This window comes from Dama dama, chromosome 32, assembly GCF_033118175.1.
Source record: "Dama dama isolate Ldn47 chromosome 32, ASM3311817v1, whole genome shotgun sequence".
NCBI lineage: Eukaryota > Metazoa > Chordata > Mammalia > Artiodactyla > Cervidae > Dama > Dama dama.
In genome coordinates this window covers 45774390-45789327 of record NC_083712.1, presented here as the reverse complement: position 1 = coordinate 45789327, position 14938 = coordinate 45774390, and the positions used below count along the sequence as shown (strand labels likewise).

Here is a 14938-nt window from a genome sequence, read left to right as displayed (position 1 = left end):
TCCAGCATGAGTTGCAAAAGAGATTGTCTTTTCCCCATTGTATATTCTTGCCTTCTTTGTTGAAGAGTAAGTGATGTTTAGGTGAGTGTGTTTATTTCTGTGCTAGCTATTCTGTTCTGATGATCTATGTCTTTTTCTATGCCAATACCATGCCATTTTGATTACTCCAGCTTTGTAGTACTGTCTGAAGTCTGGGAGGGCTATGCCTCCTGCTTTGTTCTTTTTCCTCAGGATTGCTTTGGCAACTCTGGGTCTTCCATGGTTCCATATAAATTTTAGGATTATTTGTTCTCATTCTATGAAAAATGTCATGGGTAACTTGATGGGGATCACATTAAGTCTCTGGATTGCTTTGGGTAGTATAGCCATAGCCATTTTAACAATATTAATTCTTCCGATCCAAGAGCATGGGATATCTTTCCATTTCTTTGAATCATCTTCCATTTCCTTTATTAATGTTTTATAGTTCTTAGCACGTAAGTCTTTTGTCAACTTGGTCAGGTTTATTCCTAAGGGGTTTTTTTTTTTTGTTTTTTTTTTTTTCTTTTTGGATGCAATTTTAAAAGGAATTGGTTTTTCACTTTTGCACTCTCCCAGCTTTAAACCACACTGTCCTCCCCTGTGTCTGCCACCTGTGGGAGTGGTCTGGGCACACGCACGGTCTGCCTTCCAGTGAGGCTTAGATACCCCCAACTGTCTGTACTTACTTATCCTAGACCTGGAAACGTTCTGGGCCAAAGAACAGTGACATTTCAGAGTCCTGGAAAGGAAAATCGCCTGGAGAAGTTTTTTCAAATGTCTGTATTTTGTTAGGAACAAGCAAGTAGAGAGGAAGGGACTTTCCAGCACTGTAGTCATGGGCACATACCTTAGACTCACTAAGGCTGTTTCCTCATCTGTAAAATGGGTTTAAAACTGCCTACCTGGCAAGGGGATCAAGTGACATACTGTGGACAGGGCTCCCAGTAGGATCTGAGGGCACTCAGAAGTACCCCCCTGACTGCAGGCATGAGGTGCTCTTACAGATCTGAGGTTCTCAGTACCCGCCCCCCTTTTTCCCTATCTCCCCGCCGCCCTTCCCATGTCTTTCCTTCCACCTTTTCTCCTCTCCCTATGCTGGTGCCTTGCTTTCACTCTGCCCTCAGCTCCCAGGCAGCTTTGGGGTCCTCACGGTGTAGACCCCGACCTGGGGAGCTGCTGGCTATCAGATCGCCTGGCGGTTTTCAAGGAGGGCCAGGCTGAATCCTCTTAGGAAGGATCAGATTATGCCCTGGGTCGTCTGCAGCACAGACTCCCAGGTCAGGGTGGCAGCAGACCCAGCAGGTGGTGTCCAGCCTGACACCCCTGGGTCCCTCGGCAGCATGGTGGGAGTAGCATGGTCTAGTTTCCCCTGTCTGCCTCCCTGGGTCCCAGTTTTCTTCCTCAGGAGACCTTCGCCAGAGCTCTGAGTGATCCTCGGCTCTGAGCCGTCAGAGAGGCTCTGCTGTAGGGATACCACTCAGAGCAGAGGCCAAGGCTGTGCTGCATGAGGTCCGCTGCCAGACAAGGCGTGGGGACAAGGGCTGCAGGGCAGGTAAGGGATGAATGAACGGACAGTTTCCCAGGCCGAGGGCTCCTGACACATGGATTATTACTTTTTAAAACTTAACAAAAAATGACTATGTAATTAACACATAAAGTTAACGAAGCAGGAACACATGAAGGGACAAGAACCTCAAATCCCATCCTCTTGAGGATTAGTCTCTCCAAACCTGCCAGTTAATTCAGAAAACTGAAAAGCAAAAAAATTGACCCTAAAGGCCTAGCTAGGAATCCCTGGCTCCATTCCGGGATGTGTGTCCCAGGCAGGAGGGGTTTTCTTGGCGCGCCTCTCGGGCCACCGCCTCCGGAACTGGGGGGAGCGTGCCCGGAAAAAGTCTTCGAGAAACCAGTGCACACGGGAGGTTCCGTCCAAACAAACAGGCCGTCGGCCCTGTGGGTGAGCTGAGCTCTCCTCAGGAACCGGCGGGCCACTCTCCGCCGGCCGCCGCCCGTTTACCGGGGACGCTGTGCTGTGCCGACCGCCTTCCCCGGGCCCGCGCCGGGCAGCACGCGGCGGCACAGCCCGGCCTCTGGTGACCGTGCTCTGTCTGTCTGCTCTCTCGTCCGCAGCGGTCAGGAATGACAGGAACAAGAAGAAGAAGGAGCCTTCGAAGCAGGAGTGCCCGGAGAGCTACGAGATGACGGCCGAGCTGGACGACCTCACTGAGAAGATCCGCAAGGCTCACCAGGAGACCTTCCCCTCGCTCTGCCAGCTGGGCAAGTATACCACGGTGAGAGGCCCCGCCCACGCCGCGCCGCACGCACGCACGCACGCACGCACAGACGCACGCACGCACGCACGGGCTCCTGTATATGCTCATGCACGCATGCGCCCTCGCCCTGCCGTGCAGGTGCACTAGCACCGACGCGGAGGCTCGCCCGCCCGCCCGCCCGCCGACGCTGGGCGGGAAGGACCCAGCTCGGTGAGGGGGCTCTTCACCACCCCGTCCAGTCTGGGGGTTTCAGCTGCGGTTGCGTCGAGTGGGCGCTTCCTCCCTCACAGTCACAACGCACAGGTGGGACCCGTGCGCGGCTCCGGGACCGGGTAACGGAGACGAGGCCCGTGTTCACGGGGACTTTTTCCTGGGCGGAGGGGTCGAGGGGGTAGCAGGAAGGTTTCTGCGGTCTCGGTGGTCTCGGCGGTCTCGGCGGTCTCGGTGGTATAGACAGACGACCGCTGGGAGCGCAGGGCTTTCCAGCTGGGAGAGCCCGCCCGGGGGGGCGGGGAGCGAGGCCTCCGAAGGACAAGGGTGAAGGGGCCCTGGGAAAGCATAGGGGGGCCGCCCCGCGAGGCCCTCCGCTACCCCCTCCTTCCCGGGCATTGGCTCGCTGGGTCAGAAATGAAGAGAACGGGGAGGCGGGGAGATGGGGCAGGAGGCCTGTGTTGGCTGCTCTGGATGTGCCGGGGGCGGGGGGCGGTATGGCGTCAGGTGTTTGGATTTTTCAAACTGATGTTTGTGCGTGTCGTGTTCACTGACGTGTAAATGTGTTTCTAGTGAGTAGCAGGTGATAGGCTCTCAAGAATGAGTGAGTGTAACTCGAATGTCGTTCTGGGTTCTTAAGTTCACGTTGCCCACCTAAGATGCAGGTTCTTTTGTAAAAATTCCAAATGTTGCAGTTTTGCTGATTCCATGACTGATGTGCTGGAAAAAGAACTGCATGAAAGGTCATAGAGATAAGAGGCGATGATGATGCCAGAAAAAGAGTGAGTGAGTCGCCTGTAGGCTATGTGGTCAGTGGCACCAGCTTCTGAAGAGCTGGCCCTGGACTTGGACACAGGTCCCCTGGCGGACCTGCCGACGAGGGGGAACCGAGAGCCTGCTTCCCCCTTGGCCAGCTTACAGAGCACCAGCCCTTAAAGTGCAGGTTCTAATTCAGCGGGTTGGCTCTCAGGTGCCGCTGGTCTGCACACCACACTCTTGAGTAGCAAAGGCCACAAATGCACTTCGAGTAGCAAGACCCAGGATGACATTCTGGGCCCGGCACCCCATGCCCTGGTGTCAGGGAGAAGAGATGCTGGCCCATCTGTGAAGGTGCTTACCTGGCCTGGCTACTGACCTAGTACGCCAGTCCCCCTTGAGCTCGGGGTCCGACCCAGGGCACATGCAGGACGGGCAACGTTGGGAGCTTTGAGGTCAGCCCGGGAGGGGAAGCAGAGCCAGAGACCTGGGTGATGCTCTGAATCAGGAACCAGGTGCCAGGTGTATGTGGTTTAAATCCTGCTTAACCACCAAGCAGCGGTGGGACTGTGTGCTCGTTACTTGACTTCTCTCTGCCTCGGTTTGGGTTTCAGTCTGTAACCAGTGGAGAGAAGTCTAGTTTGTGATGAGGGATCTTTGTTACGGTTACTGTCATCGTTACTAGAGCCGATGCTCACTGAGCATTTAGTTCGTGCCGAGGGCCACACCGAGTCTCTCACCTTGTGATTTCTTTGGTTCCTTCCAAGGTCTCCTTGAGGCCGGCACAAGGCCCCCATGTCTCAGAGGAGTAAGTCACTTTCCCCGCGTCCCATAGATACCAAGTGGCCTTCGACACAGGCAGTCTGACTCCAAGGCAGCTCTTTTAACCCCAGACGGTGCCCTGCACCTCAGGAGAGTGGGCGGTGAGGCAGGATGGAGGCAAGAGCCCCTGGGCATCTCTGTGGGAGGAGGGGCTGTTAACCAGGAATAAATTAGACCTTTCACTCCAGAAGACAGAGTAAAAGAGAACAGTCACGGCAGAGAGAGCTTCCTGGAGGTGGAAGCTTCTGAGCCAGGTCAAGCAGTGAGAGACAGTTGAGGGGTCACTTGTTGTCCGGTCGGGGCCCCAGCCCTCTTCTGCTGGCAGGGATGTCTTAGGGTGGCCTCGTCCGTCTTGCAGACCCTGACTCACCTGGTCATCAGATAAAGTGGCGGCACTCTGGTCTGGAGGTCAAGGCAAACACAAGTACGGATGGCACTTGCCTTTCTAGAGCACGTGGCCTGGGACCAGACCTCGCCTCAGGACGGTCCCGTCTGTGGTCGGCACACCAGGACTCGGGTGGGCCTCTCTGGGCCCTTCCCCACCTCCCTCCTCCTGGGGAGCCTCTCCTTTGGGATTCTCTTTGGACCTGAGGTCTGATCCACCTGCTTCCAGGCAGGGGGGCTCACGCAGCAGGCCCACTGCCCGCCTCAAGGCTTTGTGCAGGTGCAGGGTGAGTGTGGTACACACGGGGGGCTGGGGGTAATGGACACTCCTGGGAGCAACCCCCACCCGATGGCAGAGAATGACCAGCTCCCCGACAAGGTGGAACCCCCTCCCACCGCCCTCGCCTCCCCTATGCTTCCCAGAATTTCTGCTCAAAGGAGCAGCTTGTGTTCAATTCCTAGTCTCAGGGTCTGCTCTCAGCCCCAGACAGGGGCTCCCTGAGAGCCTCCAGCACCCCTTTCCGTGCATCTTTGGATCTAGTGGGGAGTGTGGCTGTTAAGTCCCATCTCCTGACTCCTTGCAGAAGCTGCTCCAGAGCTCGGGGTCTAGCTGTTTTTTTTTTATTGTAAGCAACTTCCAGTCCTTTCTGAAAGTAAATAAGTAAAATTCAGAAGTAAATAAGTAACAGCAGGCATGATACATTCTTTGAAGGCTCTTGGTTCTGGGATGAGCTCTTTTTATAAAAAGGTTTCCTACAGGCCACGGCTCCCACTGCGAGGGGACTTCATGCACCTTTGCCAGGCTGGCACCTTCATCAGACGCCTGTGGCAGAAGTAGGTGGAGAGGAGTTAAAAAGGCAGCTAGCTGCCCATCTCCAGATCCTCGAAAGAGTGGCTCCTTCTCTTCCCTAATTAGGGTTGATTTGGGACCCTAGTCGGGCATCCCTGTGGCTCAGCTGGTGAAGAATCCGCCTGCAATGTGGGAGACCTGGGTTCGATCCCTGGGTTGGGAAGATCCCCTGGAGAAGGGAAAGGCTCCCCACTCCAGTATTCTGGCCTGGAGAATCCCATGGACTGTGTAGTCCATGGGGTCGCAAAGAGTCAGACACGACTCAGCGACTTTGACTTTGGGACCCTAGTCAGGGCCCAGGAGGCTGTGGGAGGGGAGGGCAGGAGCCTGGCCCCCACCCTCCATGCCCAGGCCTGGGCAGGTGCTCAGCTGCAGGCTCAGTGCTGGGTTCCTTGGGGAGACCTCTGACCCCTCCCCCAAAAACAAGGCAAGGAAGGAGTCCTTGTGGGCGCAGGCGGTGGATGACCCACCCTCCAAAGAGGAAGCAGCCCAGCGCCGGGACGTTGGCTCTGCTTCCTTACTGAGCACCGCCGTGGCGTCCAGGTCTGAGGGCCTCTGAGGCCCAGGTTCAAGCCTTGCCCGGGCTGCTTGGGAGCTCCGTGACCTTGGAGCCCCGCCACTCATCTGTGTTTCGGGACTTGGGGCGGGGGCTGCCTCGTGGGGCTGCCGAGGAGGTTAAAGAGGGACACGGACCCGCCTTTCCAACACACAGTCGAGGTGGGCAGGGCTCCCCCCCTGGACCTGTGCGGCCTCACCCGGGCCTGGCTCCACGGGGCGGGACAGAGGTGATCTCCTGGAGGTGCGGGCCCAGCCTGGGCATGCAGGCTGCCCTCCTGGGGCTCGGGGGTGTGGGGAGTGGCACTGTGGGGCCATGAGGAGCCCTTAGTCCACTTGGAAAGGAGCACGCATGGATTGCAGAGCACCCCGGATCCCTGGGAGGAGCAGTGGTCTCACTCCTTCCTGCAGCTGGTGCCCCAGGCCCACGCCCTGCCCTCCAGCAGGGCCCCTGATTGCTGAGACCACCTGGCCGGCCAGAAGGGCGCCTGCAAGCTCCTGTCCCGGCCCAGGCATCTTAGAAGGGGGGTCCAGGAGCACCCCTGAAACCTCGCCTTCAGGGAGATCCTGCCCCATCTCCCTTGCTTCTCGCCAGACGTCTTGGGGGAACCTCCCCTGCCCCCAGAGTGGCAGGCCTGTCGGAAGCGCCCAGGTCTGAGGACCACGCTGTGTGTGTGTTGGGATCTCTGTACCCCGTCTTCCTGTGGACGGACGTGCCCAACTGCTTCTTCGCTGAGTCTCTGGGCCACAGGGAGGTGCAGCGCGTCACGCCCTTGCCATGGCCAGGCCCGGCATCTTCCAGTCTCTGGGGTTTCCAACCAGGAGACAGGCTTCCGGAGACAAAGTCCAGGCTCTGTGGTGCCCTGAGGGGCGGGCCGGGCAGACTGCAGCTCACTTCGCTGGGCCTTAGGTCTGCAGGAGGGCGGTGATCCACCCGCCAGGTGAGTGGTCCTGGGAGTTGGATGGAGTGCGTGTCCAGCGCTGAGAAGGGGCCTGGCTCTTGGGAAGCCCCGAGGAGGGGCCGGTCCGGAGGCAGCATCTCTGCTGGAAACGTGACCGTGGACGCCGGGAACATGCTTCAGATGAAACTCAAGAGGGCCTTGGCTTCTCGGGGCTGAGACGCTGGGCTCCCTGAGGCCCTCGCTGCCCCCGGGACCCTCAGCTCCGTGTTCCCTTTCAGAGTTTCTGCAGACGGGCGTGACGTCCCCGCGACCCCACCTCCGCGGCCGGGCCTTGTTCTAGAAGTAACTCCAGTCAGAGCAGCAGAGAGCCGGGTGGCGGGGAGGGGGCGCCTTGCGCGACCGCAGTGGCCGTTTTCCTGCGTGTCGGGTGGGGCTGGGCTGGGCCGCTGCTCCAGAGGCCTGGGGGGCGCATTCGGCCCTCGCGGGGCGGGCTGGGTCCTGCCCTGGGGGGCGGGGGGCTCTGCTTCTCTGAGCCCGTCCCCCCACCCTCCCTCCCCGGTGCCCCTCAGCCGCCTCCATCAGTGCCCGAGCTGGCCGAGCTCGCGCTGACGGCCGGGTTCAGACCTCAGGCTGTGGGCCCAGCACCCCAGTAGGGACACACCTGGTGGTTGTGTTTTGTCAGCCGCCTCGTCGCTTCGGTCTGCGTCGTGGTGAGTGAGACTCGCGTGCGTTCGGATGGCTCTGCGCTCTTTGCCGGCGCCTGGCCGCGTCCCTCCTGCGAGGCCGAGGAGGTCTGCGTTCCGCCCCGAGCTGGCGCGGCGGGGACAGACCCTCTGTCGTGAGGGGCCTCGCCTGCTCACGCGCACCCCCGTGTCACCTCCCCACGGCCAGACAGAGCGCCGGGCGCGCCGCCGGAAGGTCGCGGAGGCCTCCCGCTGCCCGTGTGCGCAAGATCCACGGGGACGGCTGGGACGGTGAGTGGGACCGCAGCCTCTGCCTGCGTCGGAGCTCCGAGCGGCCCTCACGCACGGCTCCCTTGCAGCTCCAACCACCTTCACAAGCAGAGCTCAGTGTACAGACTCGGTGAGCCGAGCCTCCAGCGCTCTGGGCTCAGCTGTGTCCCAGGGTGTCCGGGCCCAAGCCCCAGCCTCGACCTTGCCTCTCCCTGCCTGCCAGGTCCCCCATTCCCTGGCCAGCCTCATCCTTGCATCGGCTTTGGGAAGCTCCTCACTCAGCGATGTACTCAGCAGAAGTCTGAGCGCCCCTGCTGAGGGCGTGGCCCCTGGGGACAGGGCGGTGTGTCGGGCGAGGGCTGGGAGCACAGGCCTGGAGCACAGGCGGCCCCTGCAGGGGTTGTCATGGAGCGGCTGGGGGAGCCCAGGCGTGCCAGACTTGGGGGCGAGGGGTTCACCCAGGGGCAGGGCAGGCCAGCAGGAGGGGCGGCCCTGCAGAGAGCCTGAGGCCGGCCCCGCTGTGTGTCTGCCCAGGGACGGAAGGGATCTGGGGGAGGCAAGTCAGCTGGACGGCCTTGCAGGCCACGGGGAGGACTTGGCCTTCTAACCTCAGTGAGATGGGATATGTTAGCAGCACCGTGACTCGCTGTGACTTAGGCTTTAAAACAATGCCCACATGCCTTTGGTTAAAGAACTCACTGTGAGGAGGCCAGGGTGGAATGAGGAAGGTCCAGGCAGGAGGTTTTGGGGGCCTTGGGGTGGGACCCCTTCCCTGGGTCCTGACACCTCTCTGCGAGGGGAATGTGAAACTCTCAACCCTAGTCCATCTTAACCCGTAACTCGACATCAGTTAGACATCTTCCTGTTGCGGGTGATAGAAGCCAAACGCAGATCAACTTGGACTGAACTATAAAACCCTGGTGTGGTCCAGCGAGACTGGATGCGGCATCTCGGTGTCCCCAGGAAGGGCCCTCTGCCTGTGGCCATCCTGGCTTTCCCGGGTCGAGTGGAGCCATTGTTCATCAGGTTACAAAGCGGTGACGCCGCCTCCCATCCCTTCATTCGTTGGCGGGAGTAATTGCTAAAGAGAGCTTCTCCACTACTCGGTTATCCACTGGTCTGGAGGATAAGATTCTGATCATTTAAAAAAAGATGAATCTAAGCTAAAATGTCAACTACCAACAATGCACGCCCCCCCCCACCCCCTGCCGAGCCCCAAGGCTCCCTGGTGAAGACGGAATTGTCCGCAGGTTCAGTAGGAGCGGTGTTCGGTCCCCTGCCTTCCACTGGGCTTCCCACAACCAGCCCTGACCGCATTTTCTCTCCCTGTAGAATTCCAGCGCTGACCATCGAGTCCGGTTGGACCTGGGCCTCTGGGACAAATTCAGTGAACTGGCCACCAAGTGCATTATTAAGATCGTAGAGTTTGCCAAACGCCTGCCAGGTTTCACCGGCCTGACCATCGCAGACCAGATCACCCTGCTGAAGGCCGCCTGCCTCGACATCCTGGTAGGTGGGCTCCACGCCCGCTGTTGGGGTTGGTGGGGAGGAGGGGCCAGGGTGCCTCTGGGGACACCCCCGGGGCTCTGGGCCTGCTGCCTGATGGCCAGGGGCGCCCCCCGGAGCCGGGCAGCACCACCTACTCCCCCTGGGGTGGGGGCCCCTCTGGGTGGCCTGGGAAGCGGCCCACAGCCCCACACCGTGGCTTCTGGGCCCTGGAGGCGTGAGGGCCCGTCATGCCCGTCCTCTGCCCAGCGCTGGCCAGGCTGGTGCCCTCAGGCAGGGAAGCTGTGGAGGTGGCAGGGGTGTGTCCCACCTGGTGTGGGGGGTGCAGGATCTCTGGAGGAAGTTGGACGCAGGGAGAGTGACGTGAGCTTTCGAGGTGTTTAAAATCATCGATTATTCTTTGTGTTACACCTTTCCTAGCTCCGGGTATAAACAGTTCTGCCAAGCAAATCCAGTTACTGTAATTAGACACACTCTCTTTCTCCTGAGGAGGAGGGAGGACTCGGACCCGTCAGTCGTGCGGTACACGTGTGTGTGTGTGTGTGTGTGTCTTCCTAGGGAAGTTGGATCTCAGGAGTGAGAACAGTTAGTCTGAAACCTGCAGGTGCCAGGGATCCTGAGTGTGTCATACCGTCTTGTGAAATCAGAGGGTCTTGGATGAGCCTAGAAACGTTCAGGACAATGAAACGTCTGAGCCGGGCTGCCTGTCTTGTGCCCACGCCTGTAGTTGGTAAAGCTCAGCTTGCCTGATGCGGAGCGCCGCAGGGACCAGCTGTCTTCTGGGTGTGGTGGGCGGGGCGCTCCTCGTGCCTCCAAGAGCGGGTGGCAGTGCAGGTCTGAGGCTCCCGGGCGCGAGCGGGGGGCGTTCAGATGTGGTCCCAAGGACAGAGCCCCGCGGGCCCCTGGGTCACGTGGGGCCCCTCCTCGAAGCGAGGCTGAGCTGCAGCCAGGCGGCCCCGGGACTGGGGTCCTGACCCCACGCCGCCCGTGGGCCTGGCACCTCCAGGCTTCGGGCTCCCGGGTCTCCCTTCTGTCTGGGTGCCGGGTGACACTTGTGATCCCTGCACCCGCCGCCCTCGGGGCAGGAGGGCATGAGGGGAGCCCCCGGGGGGCGGGGGAGCGGGGGTCACCTGGCGCTGACGCAGAGCCCGGCCACTCCCTCCTGGGACCCACGTGTCAGCCCTTCTCCGTGGAGTCAGGAGGGACAGGAGCTGCTTTCCGTGACCTCTCCTGACCTCAGTTTACCCACATGTAGGGCAGGCATGAGGTCACCCGGTCCTGGGCAGAGGGTGGAACAGCCCGGGGCTCTGCCAGCGGCCACGAGGGAGCGGGCCGAGGCCTGCAGGTGGCTACAGGCTCTGGGCCCAACCCAGGCCGTTTTCCATCGCGCTCTGCTGGCTTCTCGGGTGCGGCGTGGTGTTGGGGTGCGGTAGGCGGGGGTAAGCTCTAGCAGGGGTGGAGGAGGCAGGCAGACGGGGATACTCATGAGGCCCTGGGCACAGCTCCTGTCCAAGACTTGTGGCAAAGACCCAGATCCTGAAAACCGCCGCGTCAGGGGGCGTCTCTCGAGTAAGGGTGCGGCCAGCTGACTGTTGAGAGGAGGCCCTGCGGAAGCCGGGAGCGCTGCGGGCGGAGGGACAGATGGACACCCCCGGGGCGGGCTGCGCTCGGTCCCTGGAAGGGGGATCCTGGGAGCTCCCGGGCCGCCCCGGTGCTGCCCCGGCCACCAGCACGGCGCACGTGTCTCCCGCGGGTCGGGCTGCGGAGGTCGCGCTGGGGTGGGCAGACGGTCCGAGGCCCCCGTGCCCCCGCCTTCTCCCCGCGGCGGGGACGCCCCTGTGACGCCCAGCGCCCTTTGGGGCTTGGGGGACCGTCCAGGGAGGAGCGGTCCTACATGACCCTGTCCCCCTGCCCGGGACTCGGTGGAGACGGGCTCCCTGTCCGTCCCCGGGTCCCTGTAAGAAAGGCCTCTGCCTGCGGGCCTGGGGCGACGAGGAGCAGCGCTCTGTGCTGTTGTGGCCCCGTCGCTGACTCTGCACCCGCTGGACGGCAGCCCGGTCTCCAGGCGATGCTCTGACTCGCGTCCTCAGTGACTCCTCCGTGGGGAGGCTGTTGGGAGAACGGAGGCCGTCCTTGCTGGAAACCCTGGCTCAGCCCCCGCACTTCGTGCGCTCCTTCCCTTTAGCCTTCAGGCCCTCCTCAGCAGCACCGTCGCCTGTAAGCCCACGGTGTCTGTGTGTGTGCACAGGGGCCACGCCGCTGTCTCGAGCTGTGCTCCCAGGATGGCATGGAGGCCGTGGTCTGAGAGCTGCGATTGTAGGGGAAGCTTGGTTTCAGACTTAGCGCTTAGTAACATGAAGTATTTCCTTTATGATTCTTGCAGTTGATAACTTGTTAACACAGTATGTTGGATCTCTTGGGTTAACTAAAACATAGTTATATTTTAAAAAATATTTCATCATGGAGCATAGATGGTTGGATGGCATCACCGACTGAATGGACGTGAGTTTGAGCCGCGCCAGGAGAGGAGCCTGGGGTCTGCCGTCCAGGGGCCACAGAGCGGACGCGGCTGAGCGACAACAGTTGACTTGCAGCGTTGTTTGTTTGAGGTGTACGGTGCAGTGATTCGCTCATACACGTGTTCATGCGTCTCTGCTCTTTTCTCACACTCTTCCCAGTGTGTGTTATTGCAGAACCCTGAGCGGAGTTCCCTGCTCCACAGTTGATCCTTGTTGATTATACATAGTAGTATGCACATGTTCACCCAGACTCCTCATCCATCGCTCTCTTCTGCTTTCCCCCATGGAAACTAAGGCTTTCCCGCCACAGTCTGTGAGTCTGGTCCTGTTCTGTAAATGTTATTTTGCATCATTGTTCAGATTGGACTTTTAACTGAGACCCTGTGGCGTTTTTCTTCCTCTGACTCATTTAACTCAGTGTGACCATCTGTAGGTCCATCCGTGTTCCTGCAAATGGCATTGTTTCATTTTTTAAAGTGGCTGAACAGTATCCCATTGTAAACACATACCACATCCTTATCCATCCATCAGTGGACACAGGTTGCTTCCACGTCTTGGCTGTTACAATGCTGCCTTGAACATAAGGGTGCATGTATCTTTTCAAGTTATGGTTTTCTCTGGGTATACGCTTACGAATGGGGTTGCTAGATCATATGGCAGGTCTGTTTTTAGTTTCTTAAAGAACCTCCACACTGTTCTCTGGAGTGGGTGCACCAGTTTACATTCCCACCAACAGTGGAGGAGGGTTCCCTTCTCTCTGCACCCTCCCCAGCATTTATTGTTTGTGGATTTTTTTGATGAGAGCCATTCTGGCTGGTGTGAGGTGATACTAATATCTCATTGTAGTTTTAATTTGAATTTTTCTAATAGCAATGTCAAACATCTTTCCGTGTGCCTGTTTGCCATCTGTGCTTCTTCTTTGGATAAATGTTTAGGTCTTCTGCCCCTTTGTTGAGCGGGTTGTTTGTTTTGATGCTGTTATCCATCCTGAACTGTTGCTAAATTTGGGAGATTATTCCCTTGTCAGTCACATCATTTGCAAACATTTTCTCCCAGTCTGTGGGTTGTCTTTTCATTTTGGTGATTGTTTCCTTTGCTGTGCAGAAGCTTTTGAGTAGGTGCTATTTGTTTGTTTTCATTTTTATTTCCATTATTCTGGGAGATGGATCCAAAAAAGATACTGTTGCAATTTTTATATCAGAGAGTGCTCTGTCTGTGTTTTCCTCTAGGAGATTAAAGTGTCCAGTCTCAGATTTAGGGCTCTAATCCATTTTGAACTAATTTTTGTGTATGGTGTTAAGGAATGATCTGATTTCTTTCTTTTTTTTTTTTTTTTGCATGTAACTGTTCAGGTTTCTCTGCACCATTTGTTGAAGAGACTCTTTTTCCAACACTGTGTAGCCTTGTCTCCTTTCATGATGGATTGATGATGGGGCATGGTTTATTCCTGGGCTTTGTATTCTGTTCCATTGATCTTTATTTCTGTCTTGTGCCAGAAGATGCTGCTTTTGATGACTGTAGCTCTGTCGTGTGGTCTGAAGACGGGCCTGATTCTTCCTGCCCCATTCTTCTTGTTCAACATTGCTTTGGCTTCTGGGTTTTGTGTGTTTCTGTACAGATTGTTAGGGATTTTTTTTTTATCCTAGTTCTGTGAAAAAATACTATTAGTAATTTAATAGGGATTGTATTGAATCTGTGGATTGCCTTGAATAGTATGTTTCATTTTGACAATTTTGATTCTTCCAATCCAAGCATGTGGTATGTCTTTCTATCCATGTATCATCATCAGTTTTGTTTATCAGCATCTTACACTTTTCAGGATATGGGTCTTTGGCCTCTTTAGATACTAGGTTTATTCCTAGGTATTTTATTATTTTTGTTGCAGTGCTAAATGGGATTGTTTCCCTAATTTCTCTTTCTGATCTTTCATTATTAGTGTGTAAATATGCAAGAGATTTCTGTGTATCTCTTTTGTACACACACCTCACTGCATGTATTGATGAGCACTAGGTTTCTGGTAGCCACCGTAGGATTTTTTTATTTATAGTATCACGTCATCTGCGAACAGTGACACAGGTTAGCTTCTTTTCCAGTGTGGATTCTTTTTATTTTTCTTCTCTGATTGCCATGTCTAGACCTTCCATAAATGCTGAATAGAAGTGGCAAGAGTAGACCTCCTTCTCTTGTTCTCAATCGTGGTGGAGGGGCTTTCAGCTCTTCACCATTGAGTATGATGATAGTTATGCATTTGTTGTATATGGTCTTTATTATGTTGAAGAAAATTCTGTGTCCATTTTCTGTAGAGTTTTTGATCATGTATGGGGTTGCATTTTGTCAAAAGCTTTCTCTGCATCTATTGAGATGATCATATGGTTTTTATTCTTCAGGCTGTTAATGTGATCACATTGATTTGCAGATACTGAAAAATCCTTACATCTCTATGATAAATCCCACTTGCCATGGCATATGATCCTTTAAAAGTATTGTTGGATTCGGTTTGCTGGCATTTTGTCGAGGATTTTTGTATCTTGTGTTCACCAGGAATATCAGCCTGTAATTTTCCTTTTCTGTGATACCATACCTGGCTTTGGTATCAAGGTGATGGTAGCCTTGTAGAGTGAGTTGGGCAGTGTTCTCTCCTCTGAAACTTTCTGGAAGAGTTTCAGAAGGGGAGGGGTTAACTTTCCTCTTAACATTTGATAGAATTTGCCTGTGAAGCCATCTGGTCCAAGACTTGTTTGTCGGAAGTTTTTAAATCACAGTTTCAGTTTCAGGGCGTCTGATTGGTTGGTCTGTTCGTCTTTTCTGTTCCTTCCTGCTTCCTTCTGTCTTCCTTTCTTCTTGGAGTTTGTCGGTTTCCTCTGGGTTGTCAATTTTATCAGTGTGTAGCTGCTTGTGATGATCTCTTATGGTTCTGTTTCTTTGCTGTTTATTGTCTCAAAGAAATGGCTTTTGGCTTCATTGACCTTTGCTGTTTTTTTTTTGTTCATTTCTATTTTTTCTGCTTTGCTCTATGATGTTTTTCTAGCCTTGAGTTTTTGTTGTTGTTCTTTCTCTAACTGTTCTAGGTATAAGATTAGGTTGTTTGAGGGGTCTTATTTTGTTTGTTTCTTGAGGTAGGTTTGTATTGCTATAAACTTCCCTCTTAGAACTGTTTCTGTTGCATCCCCTAGGTTTTTTGGGTTGT

The 14938-nt window shown here is 56.0% G+C and overlaps 1 protein-coding gene across 2 annotated transcripts in view; it reads left to right on the top strand.

The window, feature by feature from the left end:
* The window catches only part of RARB (retinoic acid receptor beta), a 183730-nt gene that overhangs the window by 153656 nt on the left and 15136 nt on the right, over positions 1-14938 (top strand). For both annotated transcript variants that reach the window (XM_061134609.1, XM_061134608.1), the window contains exons 4-5: positions 2152-2312; positions 9059-9235. In XM_061134609.1, the coding sequence (XP_060990592.1) occupies positions 2152-2312; positions 9059-9235 (338 nt within the window). The remainder of the gene's footprint in view (positions 1-2151; positions 2313-9058; positions 9236-14938) is intronic.